Genomic DNA, 22,176 nt, shown 5'->3' with positions numbered 1-22,176 from the left:
CTTGTCTTTGGTTTGCTCATCATGCTATAAATTAAATTCTTTCTTCTTTTTTTCTTATTATTCCAACTCCTCTTCTGTGTAATGCTCCTAAACGTCTTCTTCTCACTTCCTAAGGACAGTGGGTAATAAGGTGAGGGAATTTTGGCTTCTCTGCTCTCTTTGTTTTGTTTTCATTTAACTTTTATTTGTTTCACTTTTCTTTCGTCTTTGTCCTTTGTGATATTTTTAGTAGTGGACGTTACTCAGATATGTTTCCAACATAGAAGTGATGTGTTTTGAACATTCAGCATGTGGAAATGTGGAGTTAGATGTTGAAATCCATCATTCTATTTGTCTTGGTTTTCATAATAAATCACACTGGGGCCGACCAAGCAGATGTTCTCAAAGACTATTGAATTGTCATATTGACCAGTGTAAATTTATTCTTGGACCAGACGTGCACCACCTTCTTCAAGCAAGATCTGAATACACTTGTCGGCAATTTAATCTATACTGAAACGTCTGCGCTCCTTTATGCATTTTCTAATTGTAGGTGCATGTGAGCCTTCTTCCAGGCCCTGTGGAAGTGTGAGCCTGCGTGTGTGTGTGTACATACACACAGATTCACACACACACACACACACGCATGCTGATTTGACGATCCAAGCGTAAAAGACATCCAAAGCCCTGGATGATCTAAGTTCTCCGCAAAGGAGCAGGTGGTCTGGCCCTTCAGGACACTGCAGAAGCAAAAACTTAAGACAGGCTTCATGCGTTCATGATCACATTTGTGTATCTTATTTTTCTCTGCTTGGTTGCCCAGGACACGCTTAGTGTACCGTGTGGTGCTCGCTTAGAAAGTGTTCATTTGCTTGGGTGTATGTACTGTGTTCTCAGAAAAACTGTTCCACGGAAAATGACTGTGTCCAGACCCCCTTGCTGACAGCACTGTGGTTCCACCAGAGACCACAGCCGTCTATACTGGAGTGTGTGTAGTTATCTTTCCCTGCTCTTGGGCTGCTGTCAGGCTGTAGTTTTTAGGTAACACCGGAGAGGGTGCTACAGAAGAATGGAAGGGAGGCCGGTCTGGGAGTCTAGGTCATCACAGTGTTCGCTTTGTGACTTTGGGCAGTCACTGAACTTCTCTGAACATCACTTTTCTTATCTCTGCCTGAAGGATTAGAGTGTTTATCCACCAGGGCACCACTGGAATTTTAGATGGGCCAGTTCCAGGTTGTGTGGACTGCTCGATGCAGGCCATTCTATAGAGGGCTCCCAAATGTGGAGACAGTGAGCTTTCCAGTCCCCACGGCCAGGGGCCCGTGGAGGGCGTGCTTTCCCTGAGAACCAGTGGACCAGATTAAGTTCCCATCGAGTTGCAGAACTGGCTTACCCAGTCCACTTGGTTGGGGTTAAGGAAACCGGGCCCAATTCTCCTAGTGCAATGCAGATCCTCTCTGGCTATAGCAGAAGCTAAGTGATTGAAGGTTTCCCTCTCACAACTGCTTTTACCTACACCCTGCTTGGAGTTCTACAAAGCAAGAAAATGTAGAAGGAAAGTAGAGAGGTTACAAGAGCCTGGAATAGTATAGAGGGGCTGGTTGGAGGGGAGTTACCATATGCTCTTGGGACATATATTCCGAGGACTAAAGCGATTATAATAACAACTGCTAACGCTCTCCGAGCCCATTAATTATTGTCATCCAGGTCTTTTTGAACTTTGTGTGTTTTCAGGGCTTTACACCTCTTTCCCACAACAATCCCTAGGATAAATAAGTTGTCCCCATTTTCTGGATAAGCAAACTGACGTTTAGAGTGGCTAAGTAATTTGCCCAAAGGATAAAGTCATGGAGGTGGGGTGGGAACCAACAAGGAAGTGTGATGCAGAGCTGGCATTTGGGGCAGGGTTCCGTGGCTGATACATCATATCCGGCACCCCCGCCGTCCATCCCCTCCGCCGCACGTCCGCCTGCGGCGCGGTCACTGAGGTTGAGGGAGGCCACCTCCACTCACCGGAACGTAGTTCTCCTCGTCCCACCCACTGAGAAGCCCGCAGGACTCGGTCTGCGTGGTCTCTCGTCATCCGCTCCCTGGCCTTTATCATCCGGCTGACACTTCTTTCCTTTCCTCTTGACCGCACAGACATCTCAGCCAAGCCCTGGTGGTCAGTCTTCATGCAGCAGCCAGCAGTCCCCCATCAGCAACTATTCCAACAGTGGGCTCGAGCTTCCTGTAACCGATGGAGGTGGTATGGGCGACCTCAGTGCCATCGACGAAACCCCAATCATGGACTCGACCATTTCCACTGCAACCACAGCCCTCGCTTTGCAAGCCCGGAGGAACCCGGCAGGGACCAAATGGATGGAGCACGTCAAGCTAGAAAGACTCAAACAAGTGAATGGAATGCTTCCGCGACTGCATCCCATTCTACCCCCCAAAGCCCCTGCGGTCTCTCCTCTCATAGGAAACGGTGAGCTCTGGCCAGTCCTCGTGTCTGCGCAGGGTTTTCTGTTCTTTCAAGGGCAGCCGGAGCACTAAGCAGACCCGGGCCCTCGGTTTTGCATTTGCTTGTTTCCCCACCAGCCCTAAAACGATGCTGGAACCATACATATTTGTTGCCTTTCTGGAGAGTCCATGTTTTAAAAGCAGGCGGTAAGAGGTTAATCCTGAAATGAACAGTAAGACTATGCACGACTCATATTCTGATGGTGAAATCATACCTCTTAGACCAGGGGAAGGAAATCCCAGCCGCAGAGGCATCCCGGGTTAGCACCTGTCTCTGGCTTCCATAGCCTGCGGCCAGGAGGTAAGCAGCCACTTTGACTGATGGCCCAGTTCAGAGAAAGGCAAGCCATCTTTGTCACCGTCGGCCCCCAGTCCGTTTGTGTTCCTGAGATTACGCTCGGTATCTGCGGCGTAACCCGAGGGTGCACCTCCCCCACCCACCTCCTCAGGTGCGCTACACCCGCACGGGATGCCATGGGGAAGCCCTGAGCTTACATATATGCCTTCTGCCCTGGTACTTCCTATAACTTGAGCACTGTATATGCTTCCAGGGACCCTTCACTTGGCCCCTACCCTGCACCAGTGAAGGAGCTTAACTCATCCAGGAAGTTGTTCCTGTTTTCTTTAAACCAGGCGTGGGCCACGTACAGCTCCCACCTGCTCTTGTAAATAAAGTTTTATTGGCACCCAGCCTCACCCACCCCTGTACTACTGTCCCCAGGCCCTTTGGTGCTGCAGGGCAGCGATGGGTAACCTTGGCCGAGGCCGCCCGGCCCCAGAAACCGAAAAGAGTCACTGTTCGCCGACACCTGTGTTAAGTCATGCTGAAATGAACCCCTGTCTCCCCGGCTTTCTGTGCAGGCACGCAGCCCAGTACCAGCTGCAGTCTGGGCGGGCCCCCGCCCCTTCTCCCGAACAGAAGCGACCTCTCTGGGGTGGACATCACCATGTTGAACCTGCTCAACCGGAGAGACAGCAGCGCCAGCACCGTCAGCTCCGCCTACCTGAGCAGCCGCCGCTCCTCCGGCATCTCGCCCTGCTTCTCCAGCCGCCGGTCCAGCGAGGCGTCCCAGGCCGAGGGGCGGCCCCAGAACGTGAGCGTGGCCGACTCCTACGACCCCATCTCCACCGACGCCTCGCGCAGGTCCAGCGAGGCCAGCCAGGGCGACGGCCTGCCCAGCCTGCTCAGCCTCACGCCTGCCCAGCAGTACCGCCTGAAGGCCAAGTACGCCGCTGCCACGGGCGGTCCGCCGCCCACCCCGCTGCCCAACATGGAGAGGATGAGCCTCAAGACCCGGATGGCCCTGCTGGGCGATGGCAGGGAGCCCGCGGGGACCCTGCCTCCCGTACATCCTCCCCGGAGATGCAGCGACGGCGGCGCCCTCGGGTACGGCCGGCGCCCGCTGCTGCCCCAAGATGCGCTGGGCAACGGCGTGAGAAGAGCCAGCGACCCGGTGCGGACGGCCTCCGAGAGCCTCTCCCTGCCCCGGGTGCAGCGGTTCAGCAGCCTTAACAGCTTCAACCCTCCGGTGTTGCCTCCATCCCTGGAGAAGCGTAATCTAGTGCTTCAGAACTACACGCGGCCAGACGGGGGCCAGTCCCGACACTTCCACGCGTCTCCCTGTCCCCCGAGCATTTCTGAGAACGTCACCCTGGAGTCCCTGGCCATGGACGCCGATGTGGGCCTGAACGATGAGGATCTCCTGCCCGACGACGTGGTGCAGTATTTAAATTCCCAGAACCCAGTCGGGTATGGGCAGCACTTCCCGGGCACTGTCTCTGATGACAGCAAAGTCCCCCACGGGCCCGGCTTGGGGAGCGGGCCCGGCGACTTTGACCCACTTGGGCTGCCCGGCAGCCACGCCGGCCAGCAGTATCGCGGGCTGGAACCGCCCTGCGCTGATGCCGGTAAATCCGACCTGCCCATCCAGTGGAACGAAGTCAGCTCAGGCAGCGCCGACCTGTCCTCCTCCAAGCTGAAATGCGGCCAGCGGTCCACAGCGCAGCACGCCCGCGCCTTCGGGTTGTACAGCCACGTGGGCGTCCACCCACAGAATCCCTTGAGGAGTGGGGCTGGCCCGGCTGGGGGGTATCCGACCCTCGGGGAGCGCGGCGGCTCCTTCGCGGGCCCGGAGCACTTGGTGAGCCACGGCGGCGGCGGCGGAGCTGCGGGCACCAACGGGAACGCCTTCCACGAACAGCCCTATAAGGCCCAGCAGTACGGGAACTGCCTGGCCCGGCAGCCCGGCTTGCTCGACGGGGCCTGCGGTGCCGGGATGCAGGCAGCAAAGCTGAAAAGCATCCCCGTGCAAGGGAGCGGGAGCCAGCCGGATTTTGGCCTGTCGGTGGCACCGAACGAGTCAGCTGGCAGCACGGTGAACGGCATGCCCAGCCCAGACCCGGTGGGACAGGGGTACCTGGCACATCAGCTCCTCAGTGACGGCATGCACCCCCAGGGGTCAGGCCACCCCGGACAGCACATGCTGGGGCATGGTAGCGCTACCTCACATATCCACGTCTATCAAGGGCCAGAAAGCGGCCTGCCAGGGCCTCCCAGCACCGGCATGCAGCCGTCGAGCCTGGCAGCCGTCAGGGGCTACCAGCCGTGTGCCAGCTACGGGGGCAGCCGGCGTCAGGCTGGGCCGAGGGGCGGCCTTGCTCTGCAGCCGGGACAGCTCAGTGACCCAAGTCAGACCTGCAGGGTGAATGGCATCAAGATGGAGATGCCAGGGCAGCCCCATCAGCTCTATTCGAATGTGCAGAGTTACTCTGGTCAGTTCTATGACCAAACCGTTGGCTTCGGTCAGCAAGACATGAAAACTGGGTCCTTCTCCGTGTCAGAAGCCAACTGCCTGCTCCAGGGGGCGAGCGCCGAAAACTCTGAATTACTCTCCCCAGGTGCTAACCAGGTGACGAGCACAGTGGACAGCCTCGACAGCCACGACCTGGAAGGGGTGCAGATTGATTTCGATGCTATCATAGATGACGCGGACCACGCCAGCCTGATGTCAGGAGCCCTGAGCCCAAGTATCATTCAGAACCTTTCTCATAGCTCGTCCCGCCTCACAACGCCACGCGCCGCCCTCCCGTTGCCAGCTCTGTCTCTGAGCACCACCAACATGGCAATCGGGGACATGAGTTCTCTGCTGACCTCCCTCGCAGAAGAAAGCAAATTCCTTGCAGTTATGCAGTAGGCATTAGGGGGGGAAAAAAAAAAAAAGACTGCCAAGAGACCTGAAACTTTAGGAGTTTAAAAGATTAAATTGACCCCCCTTTTTTTTTTTTTGGCTGTTTCGTTTTTGTTTTTTTTAGTTCTGTATATGTTTTAGCAATCTCATCTCACCTAACTGGGATGTGTTTCAAGTATATTCCTTTTATGGAAAAGGACTCTGAAAAACCCTAAAGTATTCTAGGGAGAAACTGTCTTCCACTTCAGTTTTGAATCAGTATTGTTACACTCGAAACACCCTCTTTTTTTAAAAACTGTAAGCCTGCCCCCCTCCTTTTTTTTTTTTAGTAAACCGGTGTAAATGTGTGATGTGCATGTTCTTTCTTTCTTTTTGGAGAGAGGGCAAATGAAAGGATTTGACATGTTTCTCTGTTACTCCAAGGAAATAGGAACTGGTGTGCTTGTGACCAAGGGGTTACACTTCCAGCTTTTTTCCATTTTCCTTTACATGTGTTCAGCGTTTGTTTTCGTGTTTTGTTTCTTTTGTTTTTTAATTCCCACACTGGGCACGAGAATCAGAACATGGAGAGTGAGTTTGGGAATCTCTCGTGAGTGTACTGTATCAGAGGTCACAGGTTTTTGAGATGCTCCTTGCCCGCAGTTCAGTTCAGAGCATGCTTTAGACAGATACACACAGGTCGAAATTTGGGACTCTTGCACATGAAATGGTGTGCCCACCACTGGGGTTTAAAATTCTTCCTGTCCATACGTGAGCTTGGGGTGGGTACGTCTGTACGACAGTTCTCAGTTATCGACCTCGCCTCCTGTCTCTCTTTCTGTCCGTGAATGTCCAGTGCTCTTCCAGGGAGACAGGGAAGGGCGCTGGGTGACACTCAGACATATGCTGTTACTTTGTCTGTTCTGGTAAGAAGGTAGGTGGATTGCAGATTCAAGCTACCGTGGAGAATTTGTTTGGGGAATATTTGTGGGTTTGCGTGTTTGTTGATAGTTCCATCTCTTGCCCCATTTTCATAGATAACTGACAATTGATGATATCTAGTTCTGAGTATATAGGTACTTAACCCCACAGCTGGCTATGTCATTAACACATGTTAATTCCACTATAGCGAAGGAGTATTTCTATTCTAAGTGCCCTATTTTAGGGGATTTATAAAACTTGGTTGTAAAAGAGAAAAGCTCACAGACAAAGATATTTGGAATAAATCGCTTCAAATATTTTTAGTATTTAAAAGCACTAGGGAAGAAGTTTTGTAGCTGTGTGGATACCTTTTTTTTTGCACCCTATCTATTAAATGATGCATCCGTTTAAGAAGTTAAGGGTTGTATGCAGTTTGTCCTTAATGTGGACTTAATCTGGACTTTTTTGAATTAAAACATTTAAAGATTTAAAAAGTGCAGCTACTCCCCAGGTACAGTTGCTACACATAAAAGACATACTATGTGTGCACGGAGTACGTGGATTATCCAGCTTTCTACTTTTAAAAATATGTAAGCTATGAAAATAAAACATCGACACCGCAGGCTACCTGCTGTATTCTGGCCCCTTGACCCTGGAGTTGGATTTTTCCAAAGTGATTCATGAGTCCATTATGTGGCTTTTTCCCTTTATCCCTGCCATTTAAATGAGTATTAGACAAAATCAAATCAAAGTATTAAATAGACAGACTATTAGGAGCAGTCCATTTTTCTCATGTTTACGTTCTCTCATTTGGACCAAGAATCTCAGTGTGGAAGTAAAATTGCCCTTTGGGACTTTGGCTAAGACAGTCGGTTTGCTTTCAACTAAATGAAAGCAGAGAGATGCTGAGGTTCTCCGGCCATCCCCACCCCCTTTCCCGTGCAACACCTACATTTAAATCAAAGGAAGCATCCACTTCAGAACAGAGTCTAAAATCAAAAGACAAGTAGTGATCTGAGCTAGGAGAGTGAGTCTCTACCACTTTTCAATGGAAAGATCAAGGCATTTTCTGTGTTCTTCAAACAGGTCATGATCTGGTTACAAAATCAGTAATCCATTCCATGAATCTTGTTTTTGCCATGAACTCAAAATCTCCAGGTCCTGGTCTGAGCTTGCATGCCCTTGTGGCTTAATCCAATCCCTGTCTTCCTTCTCCTCCATCTGAATCCTTTCCCCACTAGCATTCCTAGATGTGTCCTGCATTTATCAATTGCCATGATTTCCCATGTCACCTTTGCCACTACATGGAAGGATGGATGGAGTCTGGGATGAGCACGGTTGTCACCTTGTGCCTCTGTTTTTCCTTTGGTTTCTGGTGATTCTCTGGGTTGCCCCCTATCTTTTTCTCTTCATACTTTGTTTTCTTTGCTCCCGCCTTCAGATTTGCAGGAGACACTCATGCTTCAGCTCAGTATTTGGCTTCTCTTGGTATGGAAATCTCAGAAAGATGGAGGAAAGGAGAGGTGGAAGAGGAAAGTGTATGTTTTCAATCTGTTGTGATAGTGTACGGAAGATCTTCTGGGGCCACTTACAAGTGTCCCGTCTGGACATGGATCTCTGTAGACTTGGCATCTCCTGTGATGGAACCCATCCCCAGCCTCCAATCTTCTCTCCACTTCCCTGTCCCTTGCGTTTAGGGAGATAACACCAACTCTCTGGGGTCCTGGCTACTTTTTAATGCAGGCTCATACACGGTACCGCCGTTTGGCATCCACGTTAAGCATGTCGAATCCATTTTGTTTTCTAAAGAGCTAATTAGACTGTCCCTGCTCCTCACTCACTGGCTCACCCTCTTGAGCTGCAGAGTTTCGATTCTTGCGATGTATGTGCCTTATTTTATGTTAATGTCGTCGAAGCGAGGGACCACTTGGTGTTGCCCAGTCAGGGCTCAAGGCTGCGTGCTCCCCAGACGAGAGCACACGATTGTAGCAGAGTCTGAGCTGTCTTGTAACCTGGCTTCCCATGTTGTTTTGAACTGATAGGAGGATGTCCTCTTCTGACAAGTTACTGTTGTGTATCCTGCAAACGTGTAAGATAAAATACGAGTTCATTGTTTTCACCTTTTTTAGATTTTTTAAAAAATAAAATGTGTAATCCTTTTTTTAAAAGAAACACGTGTAAATACATTTAAGTATTGTAGGCATAGTGTTTGGACGTGGCCGGCCCCGGGCCTTCCTCGGATTAGCCCACAGCCCGTGCAATGCCCACCCGCGCCCACCTCTAGCCCGGGGCTGCAGCCCCGCCACAGATGGACTCTACTTTTGCTTTCAGAACCACTTAGTCTTTTTATAACAAAGAGAAAGAACAATGTTTCTTACAATGTCAATAAAAAACTCTTTGTACTGAAATTTCTTGTAGGTGGTTTATTTAATTCACAGTTGAATGGGAAAAGGGCTTTCTTTGGAAAAATCCAGAACCTGTTTAGACCCAGGCCCCCTGACCCCCGACACACACACACACACACACACACACACACACACACACACACACACACACGCAGAGGGAACTTTTGCTCTGAGACCCAGATTCCTCATCCCAAAGATGGAGAATGGGGCAGTACACCCTGCTAGGGTGTGAGGACAGGGCACCTGGGAGGCACACCAGTTGTATGTAACCTGGACTGATTTTCTTAATTTTATCTCTACCAAACTCTAGGAGGAAAGACATGAATAGGTTTAATGTCTAACAACTTGTCCCTCTTTTATATATTATCCTCTCATTTCAGAGATACCCTACCACATGTCAAGAGAAAATCTGACATGGTAGAAGCCTACCTTTATGTGGTTTTTAATAACTGACATCAGACAGAAACATAAGCTATTTCTCTCATTTGTCTTTTCTCGTCAGCTTGCGGTAGTTTTCTCCAGATCACTATTAAAAGACTCCAAAAGTGTTCCCTTCCTCTTCCTGAGTAGTATCAGGTGTCTTTTGAGCCACCAGCTGAAGGCATTGGTTGTTGCTGGGAAGGACAGGTGGTCCTGGTTGTCACTATCACAGGGCTACAAAGATGGGTGAGCCCTCACGCCCAGGTGCACACATTAGCACTGTCTCAGGGAACCTCCTGTCCCGTGGGCGGTGAATGTTTCTCTCCTTGTCCTATAGCAGAGATTGTTCAGTCATAGGGATGTTTCATGCTTTTCTCATTCACAAAGGAGAATTTCCTCCCATAAACCCAAAATTCTTTGCTTTCATAACTAGATCCTTCACATAAGGTGTCCAAATGCGTTCAGAAAAAAATAGGAACTTATGCCCTGTCTTAGGTATAAATTGTTAGCTTACAAAGAAGCGGACGAGGTAGCAAGTTTAAATAAGACAAATGAGGCTAATAGAAGGAAAAAGCATGAAATGGGACACTCCTGGGAACGAGGCGTATGACAGACTCCTGTAAGTTCATGTGAGCAGACCGCAGGTACCACTCACAGCTTTGTTTAAAAGATGCCTCCTGTAAAGGAGACGTGAAGGAGGCAGAGTCAGGTAACATGGCAAAGCTGCAATCCATCTGGTATTTCATAAAGATTTATATTAAGTAATTTTGGTTCCAAGATGTTATGTGTTACCCAGAAAAGAATATGACAGGAGAATTCTGGTATTTAGATGGAAAATTTTAACCAAGTGCCAAAATGTCTTCTTCATCCCTTTTTCCTCCATGGCTTTCTCTTTATTTTCTTGGCAGTTTTCCCCCTTTGGTTTGTTAAAAAAAAAAATTCAGCTGAGTAAATCTGAAGATCTAATTGGCTCTATTAAACTGTTCATGAGTGGAGTACCATATCCTCTAGGAGGCAGAGAGACTCCTAGGTTTGTGCAAAATGGAGGGCTTTTATGGAAAAGAGAGTGGGACAAGAAAGTCATTAACGAGAGAAAAATGAAAGTTCACTGGAGGAAAGTGAGCATTGGGATGATGATGGCCCCTTGTTGGCTGAGCTGCATTTGTTCATAGTCAGGAAGAAAATCTTCCTTCTTCCTCCTGGAGTAGTAAAGTTGTACTTCCTGTTTGGGAGTACAAGGTTGTCTCTTCCTGTGGGGGTCTGTAATTGATATCTTCCTGTTTGGGGTAATTGACAAGGAGTGGTATTCCGTACTCCAGTTTTCTTTGAGGTTTCCCTTTCATTAAATTTCACAGGTTTTACTTTACGGTATATTCGCTATTCCAAATACAACCTGAGCTAATCTCTCCTTTAATGTTAGCTTTCTTAAAATTTCATTTTACCAACATAAACCTGGTTTATGCCTTCTCTACCTAGTTATTCAAACTCTTTACTATTTTTAGGAATAGTCATAGGATCTAGAATAGAATCTGGTTTTAGGCTTTTTTTTTTTTTCTTTCCGTATGGTTTGTGGCCCATACTCACCCAGCAGAGGCATGGAATCTTAGGTTCTCCAAATTTTCTCACCCTTCCCTGAATCTTCCACTCCCTCCCTTACAGCTTCCAACCTTCCTCAATGCACAGTGGTAGGTTATGATGGTCTCCGCCTTCAGAGAACTTACAGTTTATCTGGGGATATTAGACAGAGGAGAGTTACGCATTCTAGGGACTAGAGACGGGACGATGAATAAAGCAGTGGATCCGTAGGCTTGTATCGCAGTGGAAGGGACGGACATGTAACCACAGAATACAACGGCATGCCATAACAAGAAGACATTCAAGGGCAGGTTCAGTTTGGGGCGTTATCCATCTGAGGTGCATAGGGCAGGGCTTCTCAACCTCGGTATTATTGACATTTGGGGCCAGAGAATTCTTTGTGGTGGGGGACTGTCCCGTGTACTGTAGGATGTTAAGTGGCATCCCTAGCCAATACGCACTAGATGCCAATACCACCCCTACCCCCAAGTTGTAACATCCAAAAATGTCTCTGGACATAGCTACATGTCCCTTGGAGAGAAAATAATTCCAGATTGAGAAGCTCTGGCTTAAGGAGTGAAAATACAAGGAGACACATACTGTAGGCAGGTGCCCAGAAGAGAGATTTAAGTACCAACCCAGACTTGGGAGCCTGTGGTATACAGGTGAGAGATGAAGCAAAGTGTAAGAGCACCATTAACAGGCACAGGTATTGAACAAGAGGGAGACTGAGGGGCTTCCCTGGTGGCGCAGTGGTTGAGAGTCCGCCTGCCGATGCAGGGGACACGGGTTCATGCCCCGGTCCGGGAAGATCCCACATGCCGCGGAGCGGCTGGGCCCGTGAGCCATGGCCGCTGAGCCCGCACGTCCGGAGCCTGTGCTCTGCAACGAGAGAGGCCACAGCAGTGAGAGGCCCGCGTACTGATACAAAAGCAAGAGTGCAATTAAGCTGTGACATCACGCTTCCTAACCTCTAAGAGACAGATTGCAATTTCAGTGGTGTCATGGGCACCTCGGAGAGTATGAAATACATTAACTCCAGGGGAAGAGACCGGAGAGGTGGAAAGTTGTTCCCCTTCCTTTCTTCCATTTTTCCTTTTTCCCTTCTTTCTTTCTTCCCTCCCTTCCTTCCTTCTTTCATGCAAAAGGCTTGACCGTGTTAATCATCCAATAGGAAAGAGGCAGAGGAGAGGAGGTGCTTGATGTTGTGGGGAACAAGGCAAGCATCATTGGAACTACCTGGACCGCAGGATGGAGGCTTCTCCAGGGAAATGAGGGAAGGACTGAAGGATGCGGGCAGGTTTAGACAGAAGCGAGGTATGGGTACCTCGAGGCTGAGGGAATTCAACAGTGACTTAGACCTGTGAAGACACAGGATGGTCTGGCACATGTCAGGAAGGCCAGTGACCTTGAACTGGGCCTTCAGAACGAGTAGACAGTAGAGAAGGGAGTGGAAGGTAGGAGGGAACAGCATGAAGTCGTGTGAGGCTCACCCGCTCACACCGCCTGCTCCATGCCTACAGGATCCAGATCCGATTGACCGGGGGACAAGACTCAGGTGGGAAACTATTGTGATCTTTGGGGGTAAAATAACTTAAATACCTTTTGGCGGTGACGGTGGGTGGCATGTGGAAGGGAGGGGGAGTGGAGGTGATGCCCTTGGACTCAGACAGGGAGAGCCCAGAGCTGCTGTGCCTTAGGGAGGCAGGAGAGTGGGCAAGCGAGGGCCCCTCACCATTTTCTTCCCATTGCCCAGGAGCTGGGGTCCAGCCCAGCCCTGCAAAGGCAGAGCAAGCCCAAGGGAGCTGGAGTGCTAGGGAGAACAGGGACCAGCAGAGCTCTCCATCACTGGCTCGTCACCAAGTGAACAAGAAACTTTATGTGGTATTTCCAGTTAAGAGTGCATGGAGGGTTTGGTTTTTTTTTTTTTACATTTTCATATTAGGAGACTATTTTAACAAAGTAACAGGCGTGCTTCCCCACTCTTATCTCTGCTTCCCACCTGCCACGGCAGCTCTGCAGGGCTCAGCTCACACCTCCTTCTTGCTTCTAATTTCCCTTTTGCTGGAGCTTTCCCAGGCCCGGGCTCAGTGAGTACGTGTGAGGTGGCCTGGAAAGCTAGCCAAGCAAGCTGGAAGAAGTACTGGCAGACCCGGAGAGCCGGCCAGCCTCGCCCCAGCGCCGGCCCCTGGGGAGAGAGGCCTGCTGCTGCCTGGGTCCACAGCCACTACCGGGCCAGGGCAGGGAAGCGGGGTGGATTGGCTGTGCTCTCTTCCCGAGATGCTTCTGTCTGATCGGGCTTCTTAGTCAAGATCTAGCTGAAGAAAGATTCCCCAGCCACCCCAATTAGAAGCAGCTAAACCCCTAGCCTGTCCCTGCTTTGAAAAAAGCTCTGGAGTTGGCATGAGGGCTTCTGATGCCAATGGTAAAGGGATATCACAGGTTCTCGGTGCCTGAACCATTGAAATAAACCCCCCCAAAGATGTGTTTGGCCATATTTTTGACCCAGTGCATCACTGGTGTCTACTGATTTCCCTGACTACCAGCTGGAGGGCTTACGAAACAGTGGTTTATCTTCTCTGAGACCAGCGGGAGGCAGGCAGGAGAGAACCCCACAGACTGCTCCTTCTTTGCTGGGCCTGCCTTGGAGCCCCTGCACTCCTGCCAGGACCCCTAAGGAGACGGGAAAGGGTCGGCTTGCCCCTGGAGCAGCCCCGCGGGCCTCCAGATCAGTGATCTTCCCCTGCAGCTGGGAATCCTCCTGTGTTCAGTCTCAGCCCATGTGATCCGCGCTCTGCAGTTGGACCCTGGCTCCTCCCACTTGGCAGGCACAGGCCCGCAGCACTCAGGGCTTGCAAGGGCCAAACGCACTGCAGAGGTGTGATTCATTGAGTTCCCAGAGGAAACAGAGGCAGCCAACTGGCAGCGGATTACTGAACAGCCAGTCCAAGGAATTCCGTTGCTGTTTGGACGGTGATGAGCAGCTAGCTACCTCACTTCTCCTCCTCCCCCGCGGAGGCCGGCCAGGGCTTGGGGGGCAGAGGAAAGGAGCCAAGCTGGCTTCACTGACCACCAAGATAAGGGTCTGTGGCCATATCCCCAGGGAGTCAAGGCAAGAAATCCTTGCATTTTCATTTGAAGATGATTCTGGGTGTCCCCAAATGTTTATCCGAAACACCCCAAGATGCATTGCCCAGAGGTAATGTTTTAATAAGCATCAGACTTGTTAGGCAAGAAAAATAATATTGGCTAACAAACAAAACAAGCCCAGCGTGTACGTTACAGGTCAGTGATGGTCTAGTCTCCCGGACAGGAGATTTCTTTCCCCTGCACGTTGACTATCTCAGGCTCTCCGGGTGTCTACCAGTTACAAATCCATGGTACAGTCATTCTTAACCCTGTGACACTTAAGAAACTGGCTGCTCCTTGAACCCAGGCCCCTGGACACCTCTCACTTGATCCACACCCTACACAGATGATGTCATGAACCATCCCGGTAAAGATTTCCCCTGAAGTTCACGCAAAGAACCAACCCCGAGGACCTCATCCAAGCTCCCTCCCCTTCCAGCTTAGCTTCCTGCATCCCTTGAATTGAGGTAACAGGTAACAGGGTGATCCTTTTTCAACTACCTCTGCCCTACCTGCAGGGCAAACAAACAACACTCTCTCCGAATCCCAAGGCAGTTGGGAGAAGAACAGAACGTTCCATTGACTTTCAAGACAGAAGGTCAAGGAACAGCCTTTCCTTGGGTTGCCTCGACCTGGGCTGTCTTCACTTGCTGTGCAGTTTTAGACGATTTAGTATCACTTTCCACTGTTCCGACTGAAAGGCCGACGGCTTCCAACACGGCGGCCTTCCAGCTGGTTGGAAAGGCGTTCTGAGGCTCTCTTAAATCAAGTGGGCTTAACATTCAGCCAAAAGGAAGGTTTTCGAAAATAAGCTGATTTCAGTCCCTCCTTACTGGCCTTGTGCACCAGGATTCCAGCTTCATTCAGACACAGGGTTTCCCTTTCAAAGAAGAAGTACAAAAGGGGTACAGGCAAGGGGGCTGCTCTGATCCCACCCCCAGCTGGCCCCTCCCCCTGGATGGTGATGTTAGCACAGATTCCATAAGTTAAGACCTCAGTCTTCTACAAAATTGCCCCCATTTCAGAAAGCCCGCCATAGGTTCAAGGGGGTCCCCAGGTCACTTGCACTTCTGACTGACTAGCTACAAATTTAGGGGTTCCCATGACCCCTCAGGTCGATAATTCTGCAGAATGACTCACGACTCAGGAAAGTGCTCTACTTATGTTTACAGTTTTATTACAAAGGATGCAACTCAGGAAGAGCCGAAGGAGGGGATGTATAGCTTGAGGTGTCTGGGGGTACCCTGAATGCAGAGCTTCTGTGCTCCACCACGTGTGGAGTCAGCGCCTGTCACCTTCTGGGCACATCAGTGTGGTCCCCGTGGAGAAGCTCCACTGAGACTCGGCGCCCAGAGGTTTTATCAGGGTTTCATCACGTAGGCACAATTGATCAAATCACTGGCCACGTGATTAAAAGCAATCTCCAGCCCCCATCCCCTGCCCAGACGCCAGGTTGGCTCCAAGTCCCAACCCTCTAATTTCATGGTTGGTTTCTCTGGTGACCAGCTCCCAGCCCTGAAGTCACCTTGGAGACACCAAGTGTCACCTCATGAACATAAACTCAAGTGTGATCCCATGGGCTCGTGCATAACAGAAGCACTGTTATCGCTGGGGAGATCCCAAGGGCTTACATCTCCCCAAATTCTTTACTACACAACAGAGAGCTCCTTGGAAATGCCTAGAAAGGAAGCTCTGAGGTCCTGGCTCACCAGAGAAGAGCCAGCCCTGGCTGGCACGGGGACAGAGCGCCAGCACCTCCTCCGCTAGCTGGATGTCATCCCCTGAGCATCAGTGGTGCCATCTGCAAAGGTGGCTTAATTATTTCTGTCTACCCCAGAGTTCTCACGAGGAGGGCTTCAGACGGTGGATAGAAAAATGCCCGGCATGTGGAGGAGCCAGCGAGCATTCAATGCACATGTTTATCCCTCACCCGGGCAATGATTCCACATGACTGAAGTGCAGGAAAGGAGACCCACAATGTACAGGAAGATGGAGGTCCCCAGAGCCAGGGATCTTACAAAGGGATGCATTTACGCCTTTACCCACCAGCCAACCTGACTGCTTGCCGACTCTTGACTCACAAAGCCAGCAGCGTGTGCACCTGGGTCAGAGTTCTCAGACTGAGAACAGAACACTAAAAAGATATTTCTGTCTAGACCGACCTCAGAGGAATCAACAGGTCCACAGAAGCAAATACTGAAGCTGGTATTTTACCCAAACGTCTGAGATGTAACAGGTTCCTGGTAAACGGTAGTGCTAGAATTTAGATCTTTTTTTTTTTTTTTTTTTTGAAAGAAGATGTTGGGGGTAGGAGTTTATTGATTAATTAATTAATTTTGGCTGCGTTGGGTCTTCGTTTCTGTGCGAGGGCTTTCTCTAGTTGTGGCAAGCGGGGGCCACTCTTCATCGCGGTGCGCGGGCCTCTCACTATTGCGGTCTCTCCCGTTGAGGAGCACAGGCTCCAGACGCGCAGGCTCAGTAGTTGTGGCTCGCGCGCCTAGCCGCTCTGCGGCATGCGGGGTCCTCCCAGACCAGGGCTTGAACCCGTGTCCCCTGCATCAGCAGGCAGACTCTCAACCACTAAGCCACCAGGGAAGCCCTCTAGAATTTAGATCTTTTAATCCTGGAAGAGCAAAAGAATATGACTTATTTACAAGTCCTCTACGGACTTGTAACGAGTTCCATTCCGAGAGCATGTTCATAAGTTCAATTCGTCCGCAGGTCCAACAAAGTTAGCCTAGGTACCCAACTAACACAATCGGCGATATACTGCTGCTTTTACACTTAATCTGGATATCTTGGGCTTGAAATAAAGATACTGTACTATGGTACTCTACACAGTACTGTACAGTAAAGTACACAAAAGCACAACTACTTGTAGAGGATTCACGCACATGACAATGTACGCCAGACACATGAACCAACTTACGTGATTGGACGTGTGAATGCATGGTAGCACCTTGGAAAGTTCGCACCTTACTGTATTTATTTATTTGTTTGTTTTCTTTTGGTCATGCCACGAGGCTTGGGGGATCTTAGTTCCCTGACCAGGGATTGCACCCGGGCCCACAGCAGTGAAAGTGTCAAGTCCCAACCACTGGACGGCCAGGGAATTCCCCAAGTATGACTTTTTAAAAAGACATTTTATTACCGTGTATACGCACACACATACACAAATACATTTACAGAATCCAGATCCACCCTGCTGCCCTTTCCGTCTCTGCCCTCCGCCACAGCAGGGCAGCAGGATCCATACTTCTTTGTCTGGTCTCAAGACCAGAGCTCAGAGACAATCCCCATGGAGCCTCACCAAACACTATTCCAACTTCATCCTCAGCTAGTTGCTTGCAGTAGTTTTGAAAGCGGGGGATCATTTCTTCACACTTATTTTATCACTAATTTTGTTCTTTGGATGCTTCAAGTATTTAGAATTTAAGATAAATTACCTTCTGTAGAATAAGACCCAGTGGTTAAGTCTGATGATTAGAAACATATCCCTGTTCTGTGCAAAGACAGCCACTCAATATTTTGGTGTGTCTTCTCCCAGGCTTTTTGGTGATGCATTTCTTTGTTCCAAATAACATTTATTTTCTTATTATAAAATGAATACATACTCTTTGTGGAAAACAGAAAAAAAAAATCAGAAAAAAAATGTCAACCACCCAGAAATCACTGCTGTCAACTTTTTGTGATCTAGTTCTGGGTCTTCCTTATACAGGTAACATTCAATGATGAACATTTTTCCATGTCATTAAAAATTATGGTAAAACATGTGGCTATGGGCAAGGGAATGGAAAGACCAGTGACGGGGGGTCAGGAGATGGGACCATTGCTTCTGTGCCAAGGTCCTCCTACCTCTTGGCTGCAGGCTGGCCACATTCTTTCTTTCTTTGAGCCTGTGTATCTGTAATACCATCACGATTTTCACACTCAGTCTAAGATACAGAAGAGGCAGACAAACGCTGCTCTGTGCCTGGTGGCTACTGGAAAAATGGGTGATAAATGGGCAAGAAATGAGGCACACTCATTAAAGGTGGAGTCACAAGAGCAGAGGCTCTGGCCCTGAGACCCAGTCAAGCTCTCCAGCTGCTACAGCAGCTCAGTCCCTGAGCTCCCCAGGAGGCAGACAAGCGGGTTCAGAAGATAAAGGCACGTACACTACAGGCTGCTGAGGACGAGACGGGTAATCCGTGCCTCTCCACTTACCCCAGATCCTACGACACGCAAGGCTGGAAAATGCTCACCAAGGTTCCAGGGTACCTTGATAATCTTTCCGAATCTTGGCTCACTCCTGCAGGCCAAGTGCGCATATGCAAAACCGCAGCGGAAATCTGATTGGCTGCTGGCAGTGTCCGCAGGAAAGGCTAGGGATGCGCTGAGGGCCAAGGACCCCGTTATCTCAGCCTGGAAACAGTCACCTGCAGTCTCCCCCGCGCTGCCTGCCCTCCTGTCACTGTCATGGACACCACCCTACACATGCTTCCACAGGCGCTGGCAGGACAGGGGTCCGCGGCCCTGGATGTGGCTGAGATAGAGGAATGGGGGTGTGGGGAGCCGGCGGCCGAGGTTTCGGGGGAGAGCAGACTGGCTGAGGAGCCTACAGTCTAGGTCACTCAGGGCAGCGTGTTGGATTCTCCTGGAGCCTCCATATCACCCTCTGGCTGGAGCTTGGACCAGAGGCGGCTGACAAGCGAGACCCAGGGGAGCGTGGCCTGGGGGTGTGGAACTTTGGAACGGGGTGGGGGGCTTTTATGAGGGAGACACTTTGAGATGGCCTGAACCACGGCCAAACTTTAACATGCTGGTGCAGAGGCAGTGCCCAGCCACACCTCCCCCACGTTCCCGTGCCTTCCTGTGCATTTCAGCTTTGCCGCCTCCCACCCAGTCCCTCCCCGCTGCCCCGCTCCATGACATCCACGCCACCTGCTGCTTCCTTTACTTGGAATCACGCACAGTGTCTGCATGTTAACCCCGCAGTGTCCAACAGCTGCCTCAGAGTGGCCCTTGGTCCAATACTAACCCGCAGGGGCTATTGGTTCAGTGCCTGGCTTGGCTTCCTTGCACTTCTCCCCGGACAGCGGGACAGACAAGCAGAGGCCTCGGGACTTCCAGAACTAGCCCCCCAGAGAGTCAAGGACAGCGTTTATTGAGTACTTACTACCGGTGTGTCCAAAAAGGACGTAATGAGTTCTTGTCTTAAGGACCCCACAGTCCAGATGGGAAGAAAGAAAAGCACGCAGTAATTCCTGGAGACAATGAGACGTGTTGTGAGAGCAGAGGCCCGGGGTGTCAAGGAGGGACTGAGCTGCCAGCGTCAGTGAAAACAAGGCGAGCGGAGTCTTGTACGCTGCTGGTGGCACCAGGCAAGCAGTGCACGTTAATACTCTGGACGTCAGGGAAGGGCTCTAAGGATACAAGCGAAGGTTGGGACGGGTAGGTGTCTTTCAGAAGATGCAGAGGTGGTGGAGGAAGGTATAGGAATTGGTGTGAGACGGCAAAGTGGACCCCGCGGCTGGGGGGCAGGAAACAGACGTGTCTGGCCAGAGAAGGGAGGGGATTGACAAGAGCAAAGACTCAGGGCTACGACCCCCGATGAAAGAACCTGGGCTTGGTCCTGAGGACCAGAACTGAAGGGAAACTGCAGGTAAAGTAGGGGGTGTGCTTTGGGAGAGCATTTAGAAGGCAGAGTAAGTCAGTGGTCCCCAGTCTAGAAGCCATCACTTTGGGAGTAAGGAAGCCCCAAGTACAATGAGAACAGGCTGGTCTTTGGGAGTTTAGGATCCAAAGGCAGGGTCTGTTGCACCGCGATGGCAAGAGAAAAATTCCTGATCCCCTGCTGCCATCTCTAGCTCCCGAGGTGGATGAGAGAAAAGAAGGTGAAGTGCACATTCAGCCATCAGACACAATTTCTAAAATTTGACTGCCACTTTTCTCCCTCCCTGCACACTCCCCGCATCCCACATTCGGAGAGCTCCCCGGGGGGCACAGGCAACCCGGAGGGCGTTCAATAGTGGCTTCTCAGGGGGCAAAACTGAAACGTCTCAGCCCCTACATTCTGAGCTGCTACTGCCACCCCGTGGTGGAATCAGGAATTACACCCACTCCTCCTCCCCGGTTAAGAGCCCCCAAGCCCACCTCCAACTCTACCTCTGCCCTCTGGCTGATGGAAAAAGAACAGGTGGACCCAACGCATAGGAAATGTTTCCCTGTCGGAAAGTGTAACGGAAAGGTTGAACATAAGGTAAAAAATAGTATCTTTGGAGAGGGGGGGTCTTAGTTCAAATGCACCTGGGGATTCTAAATTTTATGAAATGAAACTTATTTAATACAAAATAGATGACCAACAAGGACCTACTGTATAGCACAGGGAATTATACTCAATATTTTGTAATAACTTATAAGGGAAAAGAATCTGAAAAAGAGTATATATATCTATATCAATCACTTTGCTGTCCACCTGAAACTAACACAACATTGTAAATCAACTATACTTGAATTAAAAAAAGAAGTAAAAAAGTAACTTATTTAGAGAAACATCTCTCTTGCTGATACTGTGATTTCCCTTCATCGGAACCAGAGACACTGTCTTTGTTTTTTACTAAATACAAACAGGAGAGCTTCCCTGGGCTGCCTGGGTTGGGGAGGCGGGTGTGGGGTGGCAGTAGTCCCACTGCTGACCACACCTGCGTACAGTCTGGATAGAGCCATCCAGTCCAGCTGACTGGAACAGCTCTCAGCCTCTCTGTTGATTCTGTTTGCCCCGTCCCTGGAGTGATCCAATCCAGTATTTCCTAGAGTGTCCTCGTGTATTTATCATTTCCCTTCTCTTTTTAGAGCTGTGGCTCCCTCTTTTGGAAGGCATAAACAGGACACCCTCGGTCAGTGCCTCCATGGAACAGGGTGTGAGCAGATTTGCAAGGAACCACGAGTTACAACAGGATGAGGATGAATTCTGGAACCACAGCTCTCAGTTCAAGTTGCACCCCTGGAGATGCAGGTGACTCTGAGTGAGTTATTTAACCTCCTGTGAGCCTCTGTTTCCTCATCTGTAAAATGGGGTTGCTCTCTATCTAGCAGATGGGTTGTAAGGATCAAACAAGGTGTGTTTTCTCTCTAGTGCACTCATTCCAGACCATTTGACAAGGTCCTCTTCCCCTTATTCCCTGGACTGTTTAAACTAATGGGCTGTGACCCCTATAGTCACGTCCAGGTAATCTTTTCCAACACGGATGTAAGAGAAGTCTGTACAGCCGGAAGTATGTGGCAACCCTGCCCTCCCAAAGGAAAGGACAGGTACAGGTCGTGGTGACAATCACAGGTCATGGTGACGACCGTGGGTGCCCTAGAGGAAGCCCACAGATGAGGAAATTAAGGAATTTGAAGAGCAGAAGGTAAGAGAGATTAAGGCAAGTGCCCAAGGTTCCCTACCTGGTCTTACAGAGTGAGGTGGGGTGCTCAGCCAGGGTGGGGACAGGGCTCACGCATCTGCCAGTTCACTGGGCTGCCTCCCTGGGGACAGCAGATGAGGGGAGAGGGCTACAGACTCAGAGGGAGGAGGGTCTTTTGACCCTGGACGTGCAGGGCGAGCTGGATCTGTGGGTGAGAGGCAGGTGGGGTTTCAGGTGACGTGTCGCAGCAAAGCCCAGGGAGAGGAGATGAGAGCGGGAAGAACAAGGTCATGGGCAGTCGGGGTGAGATGGGGGCTGCCAGACCCAGGGCTCTGGGGAAGGGAGCCCGTGGCGGGGGGGGGGGGGGAGTGGCACGAGGATGACTAGCTTTCCTGGGGCCATGCTGAGGGCAAGGAGACATCCTGTGCAAACGTCCAGGAGGTCAGGGAGTCGGAGCGCCTGTGCGTGGGCATCTCATACTCAGAGTTCATCTCTGATGCCCTTGTTCATTTCTCAAAACAGAAATGATTTACTTCTAGGTGAAAGGAAGGAGAGAGACAGAAAAGAAACATAATAGACTGTCCCAGACAGGACCCAGCACCTTCGGGACAAAGGTCAGCCACCCCTTCCTTGCCCATTGACAGGTAACGATCGATCTATGATTCTTTGTCTTTATACCCTTCTCCG

The 22,176-nt window shown here is 50.4% G+C and overlaps 1 protein-coding gene across 1 annotated transcript in view; it reads left to right on the top strand.

Annotated features, from left to right (window-relative positions):
* GLI3 (GLI family zinc finger 3) overlaps positions 1-6,832 on the top strand; it is a 280,972-nt gene extending 274,140 nt beyond the window's left edge. Inside the window, exons 14-15 of the mRNA XM_032644011.1 lie at positions 2,122-2,449; positions 3,346-6,832. Of these exons, the coding sequence (XP_032499902.1) occupies positions 2,122-2,449; positions 3,346-5,678 (2,661 nt within the window). The 3' untranslated portion in view covers positions 5,679-6,832. The remainder of the gene's footprint in view (positions 1-2,121; positions 2,450-3,345) is intronic.
* Positions 6,833-22,176: the final 15,344 nt, after the last annotated feature.

The sequence above is a fragment of the Phocoena sinus genome, chromosome 9 (genome assembly GCF_008692025.1).
Source record: "Phocoena sinus isolate mPhoSin1 chromosome 9, mPhoSin1.pri, whole genome shotgun sequence".
NCBI lineage: Eukaryota > Metazoa > Chordata > Mammalia > Artiodactyla > Phocoenidae > Phocoena > Phocoena sinus.
This window is presented reverse-complemented; position numbering and strand designations above follow the sequence as displayed.